A 15,009-nucleotide genomic window follows, 5' to 3' on the forward strand; every position below is an offset into this window, starting at 1 on the left:
TGTAGAACTTCATTCCCTCGGGCAGGTGCTGTGCTGTCGTATTTCCCACTCTTGCAGACACACGTAGCTTGCTTGGTGTTAGTTCCCAGGGTGTTCAGCAGCTTGTCCTGGTCTCGACAGGGCTAGAGTTCATTTTCTTCCCAGTAGCTGGTGCAGGGCTGTGTTTTGGTTTTAGTGTGAGAACAACGCTGATAACACACCGATGGTTTAGCTGTTGCTCAGTAGCACTTACCCTGATCAAGGACGTTTCAGTTTCCCATGCTCTGCAAGTGAGGAGGGGCACAAGAAGCCAGGAGGAAGCAGAGAGAGGACACCTGACCCAAACGAGCCTAAGGGATATTCCATACCACAGCACATCATGCCCAGTATAGAAACTGGGGGGGAGTTGGCTGGGAGCTCCTGTTTTGTTGCTCAGAGAGGGGATGGGCATCGGTCAGCAGGCACTGAGCAATTGTATTGTTCATCCCTTGGGTTTTCTCAATTATTTTTTTCTCCTTTTTTTTGCCGTTCCCTATTATTATCAATATTATTATTTCTATTATTGCTATATTTTACTTATTAAACGGTTAGTCTGTGGGTTTTACCTTCTTCTGAGTCTTTTCATCCCATCCAAGGTGGTGGGAGTGAGCAAGTGGCTGAATGGCCATAGTTGCCAGCTGGGGTTACACCATGACAGTCCTTTATACACTGCATTACAAGTGGAAGACTAACTCAGAACCTTAAGGTCTGCATCTCGGCTATCCAAAGATCCACCAGTGCAGCTGAAGTGACTACTTTAGGCATTACCACAGCTTGAGGCTTTCCAGTAGACTTCCAAAGGTCGTTTCCACCAGCAGCATCTGCATGGACCTAAGCAGGAGCACCGAGCCATTCCCAAGCGTCTGACGGTGGCTGCTGCACACAGCTGGATCCCACCAGGAGCCTTGTTTGTGGAAAGCCTCCGTCTCCAAGCAGCCTGGATGTGTGGGTTCTGCATCAATGACAAAGTCATCATTAAACACATGCGGGGCATTCACTTTCCGTTCTCCTTTGCAGCCTTCTTTGCTTGCTTGAGGGCGAGCAGGATTAGTGGTCCCCACAGGCCTGGGGCCCAGTGCCTTGTGGCAGGACAGGTTGGCTTGGCAGGGCCACACGAACACATCCAAGCAGGTTTGAAGGTCTCCAGAGGGGGAGACTCCACAACCCCCCCTGGGCAGCCTGTGCCAGGGCTCTGCCACCCTCACCATAAAGAAGTTCTTCCTCATGTTGAGATGAAACCTTTGGTGGGTTAATGCATGGCCATTGCTCCCTGCCCTGGCACTGGGCAGCGCTGAAAGGAGCCTGGCACCATCCTGCTGGCACCCTCCTTTGAGATATTTATGTGCATTGACAAGATCCCCTCTCAATCTCCTCTTCTCCAGACTAAACCGGCCCAGCTCCACCAATCTCTCCCCATAGGAGAGACGCTCCAGACCCTGACCATCCGCTGGACCCCGTCCAGTAGCTCCCCTTGCACTGGGGAGCCCAGACCTGCACACAGCGCTCCAGCTGTGGCCTCACCACGATCAGTACCCGGGGGGAAGATCACCGGGGTCGCACTCCTCCCCATGCACCCCACGGTACTATTGGCCTTCCCTGTGGCTTTCCTCCACCTGCGGGCTACCCAAGCCTGGCCCTTGCTCTCTGCTGACGGCTATGGGGCTGCCCAGGACCGGGGTACGCACCCCGGTAGAGGTCTCCCTCCACGCCAGCTCCCGGGGCGGAACCTCAGCGCCAGCCGCTGTTTCCAGCCGTTGCGTCCCGGGGGGCACAGGAAGCTGCCGTTGCTAGGGCTTTACGTGGGGATGCGGCGGTGCCGCCGCTTCCCGGTTCCGCTGGGCTGGGCCTGGCCGGGCCTGGCGATGGCGTCGCTGGGGCTGAGCGAGCGGGAGCAGGCCGGGTGCCGCCAGCTCCTGGAGCTGCTGGACACCGAGGAGCTGCTGGCGCTGACCGACACCGTCACCAACCGCCTGGTGCACCCGGAGAGCCGGCAAGGTGCGCGCGGCCCGGCAGTGCCTCCTGCCGCGGCCTTCCCGGACCAGCCGCCACAGCGCCTGTGCTGGCCGGGGACCGGGGTTCTCTCCGCCCCGTCGCCGTGCGGAGCTACGGGGAAGACGCTCAGCTGCGTTTGGTTGGGTTGTAGCGGTCGGGAGCCTTTGCCTGCAGCGGCCGGTGCGCATTCGGCTGCTGGGAGGTTGTTGTGGCTGAGGGGCTGGCGGCTGCTGGTGCTTGTAGCGGGCTTTCCGCTCTCAAGCACTTGGTTTTGCCTCTTGGGCATCCTCTTCCCTGCCCCTTGGGTGAGCTTCGAGCACTGCTGTGCCCCAGCCATGCCCCACTGCCGTTCAAAAACGCGTTGAAAACCCCGTTGCCTTCTTGCTGTTGGCGTTAATGGCGTTTGAAAGGGTGAAGCACCAACCTAATATTGAGGTTGTGTTGGTGTAGAACGGAGCACTTTCAGGTATGACCACTCACCCATCGCTTTGTAGGTGTTGAGATTTGTTTTGTAAAGCTTTTGTAAGTTAGCTGAGGTGTCTCAGTGTGCTGCCCTGAAATAGACCCCTCCAAAACCCTTGGCTGTGTTTCATCTGGCACAGCCCAGACCTCCAAGATTGGCCATACAAGCTTTATACCTGTCGTTTTTATCCCTGAAATAAACCAGGTTTAGTTCCATTTCCATCAGTCTTCAGCAACCTAAATGGAGCCTCACTTTCCCAAATTACTGTGTGGTGTTTGAAAAGCTCCAGCCTTCTGGCACTAGACCTCTTGTTCAGCATACAAGGAATCAGAGGTTACTTTAGTTACCACTCTGCCTGCCTTTCTGTCCATTTTCTGTTTGCAGGAAACGTGATTACTTGCCGAGGAAGTTTATTCGTCATAAGCTTATTTGAAGCTTAATCTTCAACATAACAATGTGTTCGGTGACCAGATCATGTGAACTGCCCATTTGATGTAGAAATTAAGATACTCAGTCCATAGCCAGAAGACCCATAAAAGATTTGTCTGGTTCTTCTTTCTCTGTGTAATCTTGCTTCCAAGAAGACAGGCAGGTGGTCTCTTTTGAAATATCCTGGAGCTTTTCAAATGGAGGGTGAAACCAAGCCTAGCATTTGATGAGTGGAGGTGTTGTATGGTGACAAACAGCAGAAAGCCCTAAACGATGGTGTTAACTTATTCTGAGGTTAAGGCTAGGTCTATCTTGGGGAGCTACAGGTGGAATGCATTGTATGCAAGAATCTTTATCCTTCTGGAAGCACTTGTGGTTTCCAAACAGCTTGAAAATGCTTGGAGAATATTAGTAATTCCATTTGGAAGAAAAGGTTGCATCCTTTTCATCAAGCTCAAATAATACATAATCAATTCCAAGCAGTCATCGATGCTGGCAGCAGGGATTATGAGGTAGCAAAGCCTGCAGTAAAAACAGCGCCGTTTGTCAAGCATGTTCCCAATTCTTTGGGTATTGGCTGTGTCTAATATCGTTAGGTCAGATTTCAGGTTGCAAACAGACTTTTTCAATCTGCATTTCCTTTAGGCTTGTCTTGTGCTGGGTTTGGAGGGGGACAGGAGTTGTGTTTTAACTGCGAGAGAAGCCGCAGCTAACTTGGATTTCTTTTCTTGCAGAAGCCATTCGTGCCGTTGTGCTTTACAGCCAAAGCGTAGAAGAACTCTTGAAACGCAAAAAAGTCTATCGAGAAATAATCTTTAAGTACCTGGCAACACAAGGAATTGCAGTGTCTCCTTCCTGTGAGAAACATGTCCTCATCGACCGCGTAAAGCAGTACTGGAGCGGGCAGTTAACAACGCATGCCTCAGCATCAGGGGAGAGAAAAACACAAGCAGAGGTGAGTGCTGCTTTCTGAAAGACCTGAGGATGCTTCTCAATGCTTTTGCAGCATAACCGGTGTCAATGTTCTAATGTATGTCCAAAATGTGGCTCTTCACCTGGCTTTAGGAAGGTGCTGAATCTCTTTACTCTTAGTTTGTTTGATTTTGGTTGTTTTCTTGTTTTAGTTACATTATTTAATGGTGTCTGTGCCAAGGGATCGCTTGCAGAGTCTTCAGCTCTGTCTTGCAAAATATATTAGTGCCTTTTAATTCTAATGTGTGGGGGTTTTTCTATGCTCTTTAAGTTGTACTGTAAGCTGAAATATAGGGTATTCACAAATAATTCTGTGGATTCAAGGACAACTGCAAACAGTGCTGAAGATACAGAAGCCTGCATAGCCCCTTATCATTATTGTAACGGGGTTGATCATCTTAAACTTTTGTATAGATCCAGGGTTTCCAGTCATCCTCCAACTATGCCAGGCTCTAGCATTACCATTGGTAGGGCACTTCCCAGAGCAGAGCAAAGAGATGTTGATGATAGATCACAGGGCAAAAACATCTGACAAACTATGGACTAAAATGTTGCAGGGCTGGAAGGGAATGGGGAAAAAACTGGCTTTTTGTAGGTGGCCTTGATCTACTCCTAGAGACAGTGCAGTCAAAGTAGCACTGTCTGCGAGCTGTTTTCCTTCTTACCTCATGTAGTTAGAGTGCAGAATGGATTTTAGCAAATTTTTATGTCTTTGAAATGTACAGTTTGTAGCACTGCCAGGTCCATGTGATTTTTTTTCCCTTGATATTAGAAGCACTTAATACGGTGCAACTGTTATCTTTTTTGGCAACTATAAGTTGTTTGGAAGTTCAAAATGATGATATTTAGCAAATCCTTGTGGTGTAATTAACTTCCAATGTTTTATTTGCCTTGGATCTTCACCATGTAGTTCTAAATAACCACCTTTCAGGTGTTACACTTCAGCTACCTAATGGGCAACAGCCCCACCAGCTGGACTGTTAGAGCTCTGTAGCTGTTGATAACCTACTCCAATGAGCTTTCTCTCTGCGATTACCTGTTGAGAATTACGATGTAGCTGAGAATTGTTTTCAAAACAAGTTTTTGTTTGCATGCTTTGGAAATAAAATGCTGTTCTTGCAAGAGCACTTCCCAAGTATTACTGTATTACTATTGCTGTTATGCAGTAGCATAGTTTTATGATTGAAGGTAAGTAAATTCTCCAAAATACTTAAAACACATTCACAGAGAATGAGAAATTCAGCTGGTTTATTTATCACAAACCTCTTTCTTTGCCTTTTCTTCCTCTTAATTCTTGTGGCCCTCACCATTTTGAAGAAATAGGTATCGTGAACCTGTGTAACTGAATTGGAAAGGAGTTACAGTCTATTGTGAAACAAATACAGCATTTCCATATAAAAGTCTCCAACTTTCCATACTTATTTCATTCTTACTTTAAGCATATTTATTGCAATGCTTCCTAGACTTCAGTGTTAGCAAATTTGAAATTTGATTTACTTCTAATAGTCTTGCTGTCAAGTTGCAAATACTGAGAAACCCGACAAAGTAACCATACATTTAGTTCTTGTTCAAAAAACCACGTCACCTCAAGTGCTGTGTCTTTACATTGGAAAGTTTGGGTTATTTTTCTTAAGACTCTTCTAAGAGTCTTAGCTGTTGTAGGAGAAAGCAGAGGGCAAACAAACTACATATGTACACATCACATAGGCTCACAGGACTGTTACTTGAGCATCCAGTTTTTGCCTTGCTTTTGCAGTGATGCTTCCTTTAGAAAGAAGTGGCCTCCAAACCAGATGCTTTTATAATCAACTTAAAAACCTGTTTTAAATCTTAATTGCTAAGCCGTTTTGTTTCCTAACTATTTGTGCTTAACTTTTGGTATTCTTTTACACCTAGTTATAGACACACCAAGAATTTAACTGCAGGGAATAGTTTTAGGGATTATTACAGCTTGTCCTGTAATAGTGTCCAAAAAATGACTGTGTACTTTATTGGAGTGCATATCTAGTGATACAACACTCGAAGTGGCTTGTCAGCCTCTTCTGGTAAGTTTTTAACTGCATGATCAATTGTGCACTGATGCTTGCTTTTACCACTTACTGTGAATTTGGCTTCAAAACTTTAAACCCACCACTCTGTTGTCTGTCTCAGCAACTCACTGTTAAATATTATTCTGAAGTATTTATTATCCCCCAGCGTCTTAGATATTTATTAGGAGTGTGCGTGTGTGATTTTGTGTAAAACAAGGGAAAAAAGGTCACAAGTGGCTTGTCCGTGACCTATGGGGAACTAGTGGGAGGTATGTTTTGAGGAGTCATGCTTATTTTTCCACTGGCCCATCTTTCTCTAAGGCTTCTGTACAAGACAAGAATCTTTGAGCTTTTTCAAATTACTCTTTGAAGGTTTGGCCATCTGCTAGGAAGTTTACCTCGTCTCACTACTTAAAAATACTTTCTCAACGGATTCAGTGTTGAACAAAGGGTTTTATGACAGTCTTGAAGGATGGATTTGCTGACAGGCTGAATGGAGGTGCATTTATTCCCAGAGTTAGCCTTTGCTGCTGTGTGAAAATCCCACAGCCCTTCTATCCCAGTGTCATATTGTCTCAGTCTGTCCAACAAGTGATCAGTTGTACAATTAGAAGAATAACTGAGATACCCCATGACTTCTGTCTGTTTTGGAGAAGCAAATATAAGTTAGGATCTGCTTCTGTTTGGGCTCTTTTCCTATTAGAAATATGGTCAAGACTACAAACACACTCGTGAATGTGACCGAGCATCTTTTAGATGATTTTTGGCAGTCTTGCTGCCAAACAAGGTTAAATTCGTGCACATAATCTGATGGAGAAAAAATTCTAGAATCAATTAATTTTTTGACTTTCAGTCCTTTCTGGATTAATCATGCATTTTGTTAGTGTGTTCCACTGACATAGGTAAAATACCCCCAGAAATCGGAAGTACTAGATCAGCTTCAGGTATTTGGATGTGCATATTCAAAAGGGGACTTCCCAATCAGTACTATTTTATTTATCAGCTATATGAAGGTGCCAAAACCAATAGAATTTACCAAACTAAAATGTACCAAGAAGTTATTTAAAGCAAGATGGAACAGGAAAAATATGACGACATAATGACTTATTTATAAGCATGTTTTAGTAGACATGCCTTAATGTGAGATTAGCCTTTCAGGCTGGGTCTTTCTCCTTCTTGTTTTTCTGTAACCTTCCTTTGGAAACATAAAGGCCAGTGAAAAGTTACTAACCCAGGCACTTTCTACTCAGCAGCAATTTTGTCTCTCAGTGTGAGAATCCTGGTGTCACACAAGTTGTTCAGAAATCCTTCCTCTGCCTTTTTACAGTAGAAGCAGGATTTTCCCCTGTGTTGGTGAATTGTAGACCAAGACAAAGCGAGGGACTATGCTAACTATAAATCAAAACACGTGCCCTGATTGTCTAGACAAGATAGTTATGATCTTAGAAGTAAGGTTTTGCTTTGTTGTTTCTCTTCAGGCGCTCTGTCTCAGAACTCTTGAAGTCTTAGAATGTAAAAACAAGTATTTATGTGATTTTTCTGCTCTAAGTAGTAATCTCCCGTGTTAAAGCTGAACAGTTCTAAGAAAAAAACATATGCTTGATTGCAGAGTCGTGAAGACAGCCAAAAGTCACTGCAAGATGATATTCGTAATCTAGGAGAAGAATTCTGTCAGTGGTTCTTTGAACTCCTGAATTCTCAACATCCCTTGGGAGTAAAATCTGAAGAAGCGTGGGGACCCCAGCATTTTTGGGATGATGCCAAAATGAAGTTCTCTTATAACACATTAGAAAAAAACATGGAAGAATATGTTGGTGCGGAAATGGTGAGCCTTCGTCTGCTCTCCTTGGTTAAAGAAGAATATCTTCTGTTCAACCCGAATTTGCATGCCAGCGGACTGAAATGTGCCATGTCTCCGCACGGGTTAGTGCTGGTGGCAGTGGCTGGCACAGTGCATAGAGGCAACTCGTGTTTGGGTATCTTTGAACAAGTTTTTGGACTCATTAGCTGTCCCATTAGGCAGAATACCTGGAAAATAAAAGTTATGAGTCTTAAAATAGTTGGACAGAATGCTCTGGAGCCTGGGATGCAAATTGAAAATCCCTCCATAAAGTACGAGTCAAACCAGCTGCAAGAGTTGTATGATGGGAAAGAACTACTTGTGTTTGAACCTGGGAAATTGTGAGCAGTTTTCCCTCAGCTGGGTGACTGGGCGAGGGAGGAGTGGTTACAGCCATGTGATGCTGTCTCTTTTTTGAGTCCAGATTGCTGGATGACAAACAGAGATACAGTCTGAAGTATGTATGCAGGTGATGCTTTTGGGCACCTTTCCACGAGCTAACAAATACTGCAGAGTGTTACTTTAAATGTTGTACTGTAGTTAGGAACAGAGTTTGATTATTCTTGATTACAAAACATAGTTACATTTAAATAGGGGTTGGCAGCACTATGTAATGAGCGGGATGACTTGGGGTTCACAAGCTTTAGGTTGCTTCTTTTCAGGTCTCCAGTTAAAACTCGTACCTGAATTGTAACAAGAAGTCATTGTGTCTGGCTTTTTGAAATTGGAATTGGGGGGTGTCTAAATGGACATCTGAGTCCCAAGGAATCCATGTGCCCTTTAGGAGGTTTTTGTTGAGAACAGATAAAATAGTATGAATGGAGATTGCTGCCATTTGTGTTCTAAATGTGGTTCTGTCACAGAAAACCAGAAGTAACTTAATGGGATACTGCAAGGAAAGTTGCTTGTTTTTTTCTGTGCATTCATAGCTTCCTTTCATTTTACCTTATGGCTCCAACTTTGTAATGAATACAGACCAACTCTGTTATTCTGTCTGACCCCGAGCAGACTTGAGAGGGTTGTCCTTGCATCCATTTCTAGCACTGATTTCCTTGGATGAAGTAATTGATTTCATGATTTAAAGCAGCACTGTATGAACCAAATGTGTTGATAATTATTTTGTATATGTTTCCAACAGAGATTTTAATACAATAGCTGTGATTTTTTTTTTTTAATATATTTTCTCAAAATAAGAATTTATTTGCTCAGAGAAGCTTTCTTACATTGACTAGAGGTCAGTTTGTTAACACTGGGCCGTTACAGTGACAGGCCATATCAATAATCCAATTACTAGTTAATAACTGAAAGTGTTGCCATTGTAGAACTTTCATTTTTTACTTTTTTATTTATAAGGGGTGAGAGATAAAACGAGATGAAACTTCTTGTTCCACGGCTTGCTTGAATTGTCTTTGAGTTCGGTTTCATAGCTTCAGCAGTACAAGTTGTGAGAGTGGAAGCATTCCCTGCAACGTATCAAAACCAAACAAACTGTTCCCATGTTTATCAAAGAGGACAGGTGGTAAAAGTACGGGTGGGTGCAGGGAAACAGGAAGATTGAGATATGCACAAAACTGATGGTTTTGATCAGTCTGGATCGTGGCTTCTCTTTAAGAATATCTAAAATTGTTTCTTTTCTAAGCCGAAGTTCAAATGCCATGTTGGGATGTTCTTTCCCAATCAACAGCTGGAGTTGTGGCTTCTTCAGTTCCTGATGTATATTAAAGAAAAATCAACCCAAAGTTAAAATGTGGAAGAAGCAGTTTCCTCCTATGTTGAGAATTGCTTTCCTCTTCAGGTGAGGATAAAACCCTGCCTAAAGGCCTAAGTGGGTACCTTTTCAACAGCTGAGTATGACAGTCTGTAATTCAACTGAATACTTTGGCAGAACTGTACTTTGTAACTGGCAGCATAGCTATTGCTCTAGTCAGGGTGTTAAATAAGAACATGACTAAGGGTGTAGTATTCATCCCTGCTTTAAGCTGATGTGGTGGCGATGCTCCCCTTCCTCTGTGCAGGCACGTCTTGCTTCCTTGTGTCAACATTACTGCTTGTGATAGCTGAAAAGGGGAGAATGGGGGCTGATCCAGTGAAACCTAGCTGACTGTCAGAAACCCTTCAGGCTGAGCAGCTCTCCTGGGGAGCTGGCCACAAAAGAGCTAGCTTAAGGGACAGAGATGAGAATTGGGGTTGGTTTTTGGTGATAACTTGAGTTTCTGTGAGATGAAGCAAGTGATCAAATAGCAGTCCTTGTTAATTCTTACATTTCAGATGCTTACGCTTGATAACTTCAAAATGCTGAGTACAGGGGGCATTGTGGTAAATCACCTGGCTGGTACCTCATGGACTTGTTCTTACTCCTTCAGTTCTTCTACACAAAATATGCAAGAAAATATTGCATTGTCACAGCAGTGAGAGCTCTGTGTAAGTCCCTATTCATTGTGGAGTAGGAGCTGTATGACGACCTGTTGGTGCAGTTGCTGCTCTTGCATCATTGATCAGGCTGTTAAGAATCTGTGTACGTGGTTTGTGCTCATTCGGTGCTGAATGGTAACTGATTTTCATAGCAGCTAATTTTGATGTGTGCTTATGGGTTACTTTAAATTGTAGTTACCAAAGAGCAGCTGGTATTGGTGGTTGATGGCTGCTCATGAGCAGCAGTTATCCCAGGCTGCTGCTGCAAAATGCAGGAAACAGTTCACTGTCTGCTCTTCAGGCTCTCACCACCTGAATCTTTGCTCGGTGCTGACAGCCAGCTGATGCTGAGGAACTGTGGTTTTGCAGTTGTTATCTGGTATGACTCTTTATCCTGTGATACATCTTCCCCTTTTTCTCACAGGTCTGCATTGCCTCCTTCACAAACATACTCATCCCTTCTAAATGCATTTTATTTCCACTTGGATAAAAGGATTCCAGTTCTATAATGGTTGTTCAGGCTCTCCACCTCTCAAGAAGGCAGAAGTGGGTTTTGAAAGCTGCTGCCCCACCAGTGAGCACCCATTGACCTCTTTACAGTCAGATTGCAGGGGAGGCAGAGAAGCGGCGGTGCTTCTGCTCCTTGACATTTTGTGTATGTAGAAGCGTGTTTGGTTTGTGCCAAGTGAGAGTTATGAGGTTGTAGCTACAATAATGCTCCAAAGGATATCACAGATATTCTTTCTGGTGTTCTGATTATTGTTTATAGTAGGTATCCTTAGTTGGGAGTTCAGGATTCAAAATTGAATGGCTTTCAAATCATTGTCACATTCAGGATTTGTTTAGTTGAAGAATAGGAAAACACCAACTGCAGGGTAGATTTGAGACGGTACTTTTAGCTTAGCCTTGGCTTTAAGGGAATAGTTAGGACTTGTTTAAATGGAGTGCAGCCAGAGAAAACTTGTAATCTTTATAGAAGTGATTTCATCACTCCCTCTAGATGTTACTGCTCAGAGTTGAGATAAATTCCACTTGGTTTACCTTTGGCCATTGGAGTTGCATTTAGTAGATGAAAAAAATAAAACAATTATAAAACAGTTTTCACCAGTTTTCCTCTATCAATATTTAATCAAGGCTCAAGACAAACATCCTTAATATCCTTAATATCCTTATCCTCAAGACAAAAGCCTTAATCGGAGATTCTGAGTTTCTGTTTGTGACTGATGTTAAGCTTCTCACTGTAAAGGTTAATTAGCCTGCATGCCACGTAAGTAAACCTGGAACGCGCAGTGATGCCAGTCGATTGCAAGGAATCCTCCTTTTTAAGCTCATTTTCAGCTCGTAGTAGTAGAAAGGAACGACTTCGTGTGAGCGATGGGGTGATGATAACCGTGCTGCATCCATCCCTGCCCTGCCTGCAGGAGAGCCAGAGGCTTGCTTCAGTCTCAGCAGGCGTTATAGCCTCTTGGTGACACCTGGTGGCAGAATCATTGCTTGCCTGGAGTTGTGCGCTTGATTTCATCATTGCGCTGATGCAGGCGCAAGCACTCGAGGCTCGCTCTGGAGACAGGGTTGGAAGTGCCTGCTTTATCCCTTTCCTTGCTGGCTACCAAACGTCCCGACACCGCCAGTGGCTCCCTTGGCTTGATCAGAAGGAAGGCTTGAAGGCAATTCCTCAGCCCTTAACAAGGATCCGAAGGATGTGTTAAAGATTTCAGCCCATCGGTGATTTCAAGCTGTGATATTCAGGAAGCCTGTTGTTTTAGGGTTGTAGAGGGAAACATTATGGTAATAAGGTGGCTTCCTGGCAATGCCTGCAAGGGACATGTAATTCGTGCACGCCCATCTTTGCTCTGCATTCTAAGAGTGCACTTGCAAGGGGGAATAACATCGTGGTGTACGTGCCACCTTAAACCACTCATTTTAAAACTGATAAAAGCCAGATCTTCTCATCTAGGTGAAGTGTTGGTGCCTGGCCAGCATTTTCCTATGAGGTTGTGGGTAGAAAGGAAACAGTGATTTTTAATCACTTGACTGTGATTTAACAAAACAAGAGGGAGGCTCATCTTCTCCCTACAGAGCTGCCAAAGTCTGCCACAAGCCTGATGACTGTGTCTAAGAACCTCAAAAGAAGAAAAAGCATAGTTACTGTTCCTAGTAATGGGCAGGAACAGCTTTCAGTCAAGGAATAAGTGAAGAGACAAGGGCTCCTACACCAGGAGAGGTGGCAGCAGGGCATAGCAACTGTCCACCTCCTGCACTGTAAGAATTGGAGAACAGAGTAAAACTCACAGGTGGCAGGTAGAAAACAGTGAGGAGATGCTTCTTTCTGCTTAGTTCAGTTTTCAGTCTCTGTATTGTTCCTTTTAATGTATCTTCTATAGTTCTGTCATTTGTTTTCTTTGCCTCTCATATGCAGATGGTCACAGTATCTCAGCTCTCTGGACAGGCGTTTTCAGTCTTTGGATGTGTTGTGACTTGGTTGAGGAGACCTAGGTACTCTGCATCCTCTCAGCTACGCAAACAAGTGAGGTGGTGGTGGTGGGAGTAGCTCCTGTAGTAAAAATGCAACAGGTACTTGGCCTGTTTATGACAGCTGTCTTCTGTATGTTGGCATTTCTAGCTTCTTCCTTTCTCTCAAACTACTCCTCACAAATAATATGGTGTGACCATGTCTTCTCTTGTAACATACAAACTTTCATCTCCTGTGAAGAAGCACGTCCTGTGGCCAGCACAGATCCCAGCATGAAATGAATGCTCTTTGTATCACAGCTGAGGGACCAGGAATTCCCTTCAGTGCAATCAAGGAGCAGTGAACATACAGGTATGCAAATATCAACTGAAGCAGCCCAGCTAACTCCTAGTGCGCTATTTGAACAGTCATCGTTCCAAAATAGCTTGATTTTTCCTGTTGGCAAACTGCAGAAGCTCCCAAGCATCTGGAAAACCATTATTACGTTCTGTTTTGACAGGTATCACAGCTCATTGTACCGAAAAGGCTATTTTAGATACCCCTCATTGTCATTGGATCTTCTAGGTAATGAGTGTTGCAATTAGATTTCTGCTGTATCTAGCTGGTTTTGTCCTAGAGTGAACCAGCTGTGGTGTTCTGAGGGCTTCCACTGTGCATTTTAGTGCAAGTCAGGCTGGTTTTGAAGCAGATGTCATGTTTGCTGCCACACACACAACCAGCATGTCCTGCTTCCCATTACAGGGCAGCCTTAGAGTATGCATTCTGAGTTCCCTCCTGACAAAACCGAACTAGAGGGATCCTCCAGCCCTGTCCCTAAGGCACAGTGCATGGCAGGCAGTCCCCAGGACCAGCCTGGAGCTAGCTGGCAGTAACCCCCACAACATATGTACAGTTTGCATGCTGGCAGCGACTCGGCAACAGCTGTTTCATGCTCCTGTTGCACAGCACTGTTTGCTAATGTAAACACAGCTTAAGGGTGTTGAAAATGGTATTATAGCCTCCTTTGGGCTAAATTCAAGCAGTTTTCATCATCATACAGTTTTAAATGTGTGCATTTCTAACAAGTCTTTCCCTCGCTTTCTAGCATTCCCTACTAGATTTCCATTTCAAATGGAGTAATTGTCAGTTCCCCTTTACCAGCAATATGCAGAAGACATCATGCCAGTACCCGTTCATCTATTCCTTTTCCTCAGTTCATTAGTGTTATTTATTGCATGGCTGGATTTTGAGCATTAATGAATTCTCCTCAAAGTTTGCATTTGTTATTGCAATAAATTGATCCTATTCATATCTCTTCAGTAATCATGGGTTTAGGTATGTTTGCACAGCGCCCTACCTCTAACAAGATTAGTGGTGAGAAAATCTCATTCTGGAGATTAGCCTGATGTATGGAGTTGAACTTTAGGATTTAACTCTGGTGGTTTCATTATGGAGTTTTATGACAGAAAACCACTTTGTCTTCGATTAGTTCCTGCCTCGTGTGCATCTGAAATGCTCAGAAGAATAGCCATTTTTATCTGAAATCACAAATTACAACTATTAGAAATAGTTGTTATGGCACTGAAAGGATTTAAATATATTCAATTTACCATTCAGCTTTCAATTTAATCTGTGGCATGCATTATTGCATCTGGGATGGACTGACAGTGACCAACCTATGAGCCCTTTCTACCAGCCTGTTTCAGAGGGTGATAGTGGTGTAAGCATCCTCTTTAGCTATAGTTTTGGCAAAGACTGAAATGAAATCCACCTTTTATGCCTCAGCTAGAGGGGTTATAAGGACTGAATTTACCTATTGCATCCTAGCCGCTGACTGCTAAGGCAATGTAAAGGAATGTGATGTTGAAAGACTTGAATTACCTGCCTTGTTGATGCCGGATGTTACTGCTTAGTGCTTTGTGTGTGTTAGATTTGCATCTCTGTGAAAGATTCGTGTACAATAGGGTAAAATAAGATGGAAGCCTCCTAAGGTAAGGGCGAACTTGACTTGGGATGAAGTGTCATGGTCAAAACAGTCTTGACTTGAGGAATGTGTACATGGCTGAATTTAACCTTTAATTGCTGATTTGAGGGTTGAGAAGAAAGAGCACAAATGAAAACAACCACTTAGGAAAACCCTGTTGCTTTCCCTTCCTAGGGTCACCTTCAGTCAAACACCTTCCTGGTCTCCCCTTCCTTTCGCTTTTGAAATGTTACCCTCAGTCCCTCAGGGTCCCTGCCGTGGCATGGGCATCCAGTCAGCCATGGTCCCTCAGGGATGTCTCTACGCTAGTGTGGCCTGGCTGTGGTCCCTCGGGGTTGTTGCTTCCCCAGTCGGGGTCACTCAGCTGTGCTCCCTTTGGCACAGAAGCACCTCCTTCCACACATGTCTCCAGCTGTG

General features: G+C 44.2%; 1 protein-coding gene across 1 annotated transcript; it reads left to right on the forward strand.

Moving 5' to 3' along the window:
* Window positions 1–1,782: 1,782 nt before the first annotated feature.
* Window positions 1,783–9,696, forward strand: CUNH3orf38 (chromosome unknown C3orf38 homolog). Its single transcript, XM_062623992.1, has 3 exons — window positions 1,783–2,013; window positions 3,637–3,857; window positions 7,514–9,696. The coding sequence occupies exons 1-3, from the start codon at window positions 1,824–1,826 to the stop codon at window positions 8,087–8,089; spliced, it is 987 nt and encodes a 328-aa protein (XP_062479976.1). The 5' UTR covers window positions 1,783–1,823; the 3' UTR covers window positions 8,090–9,696.
* The last annotated feature ends 5,313 nt before the right edge of the window (window positions 9,697–15,009 follow it).

This window comes from Pezoporus occidentalis, unplaced genomic scaffold (assembly GCF_034315485.1).
Source record: "Pezoporus occidentalis ecotype Australia unplaced genomic scaffold, CSIRO_AGI_Poc_V1 ctg26, whole genome shotgun sequence".
NCBI classification, from domain to species: Eukaryota; Metazoa; Chordata; class Aves; order Psittaciformes; family Psittacidae; genus Pezoporus; species Pezoporus occidentalis.

Excerpts from the sequence above, each read along its gene's own strand:
- CUNH3orf38 (XM_062623992.1), top strand. The coding sequence starts at position 1,824 with ATGCGGCGGTGCCGCCGCTTCCCGGTTCCGCTGGGCTGGGCCTGGCCG. Across the intron at positions 2,014-3,636 it reads GCACCCGGAGAGCCGGCAAG|AAGCCATTCGTGCCGTTGTG; the intron begins GTGCGCGCGGCC and ends CTTTTCTTGCAG. Across the intron at positions 3,858-7,513 it reads AGAGAAAAACACAAGCAGAG|AGTCGTGAAGACAGCCAAAA; the intron begins GTGAGTGCTGCT and ends GCTTGATTGCAG.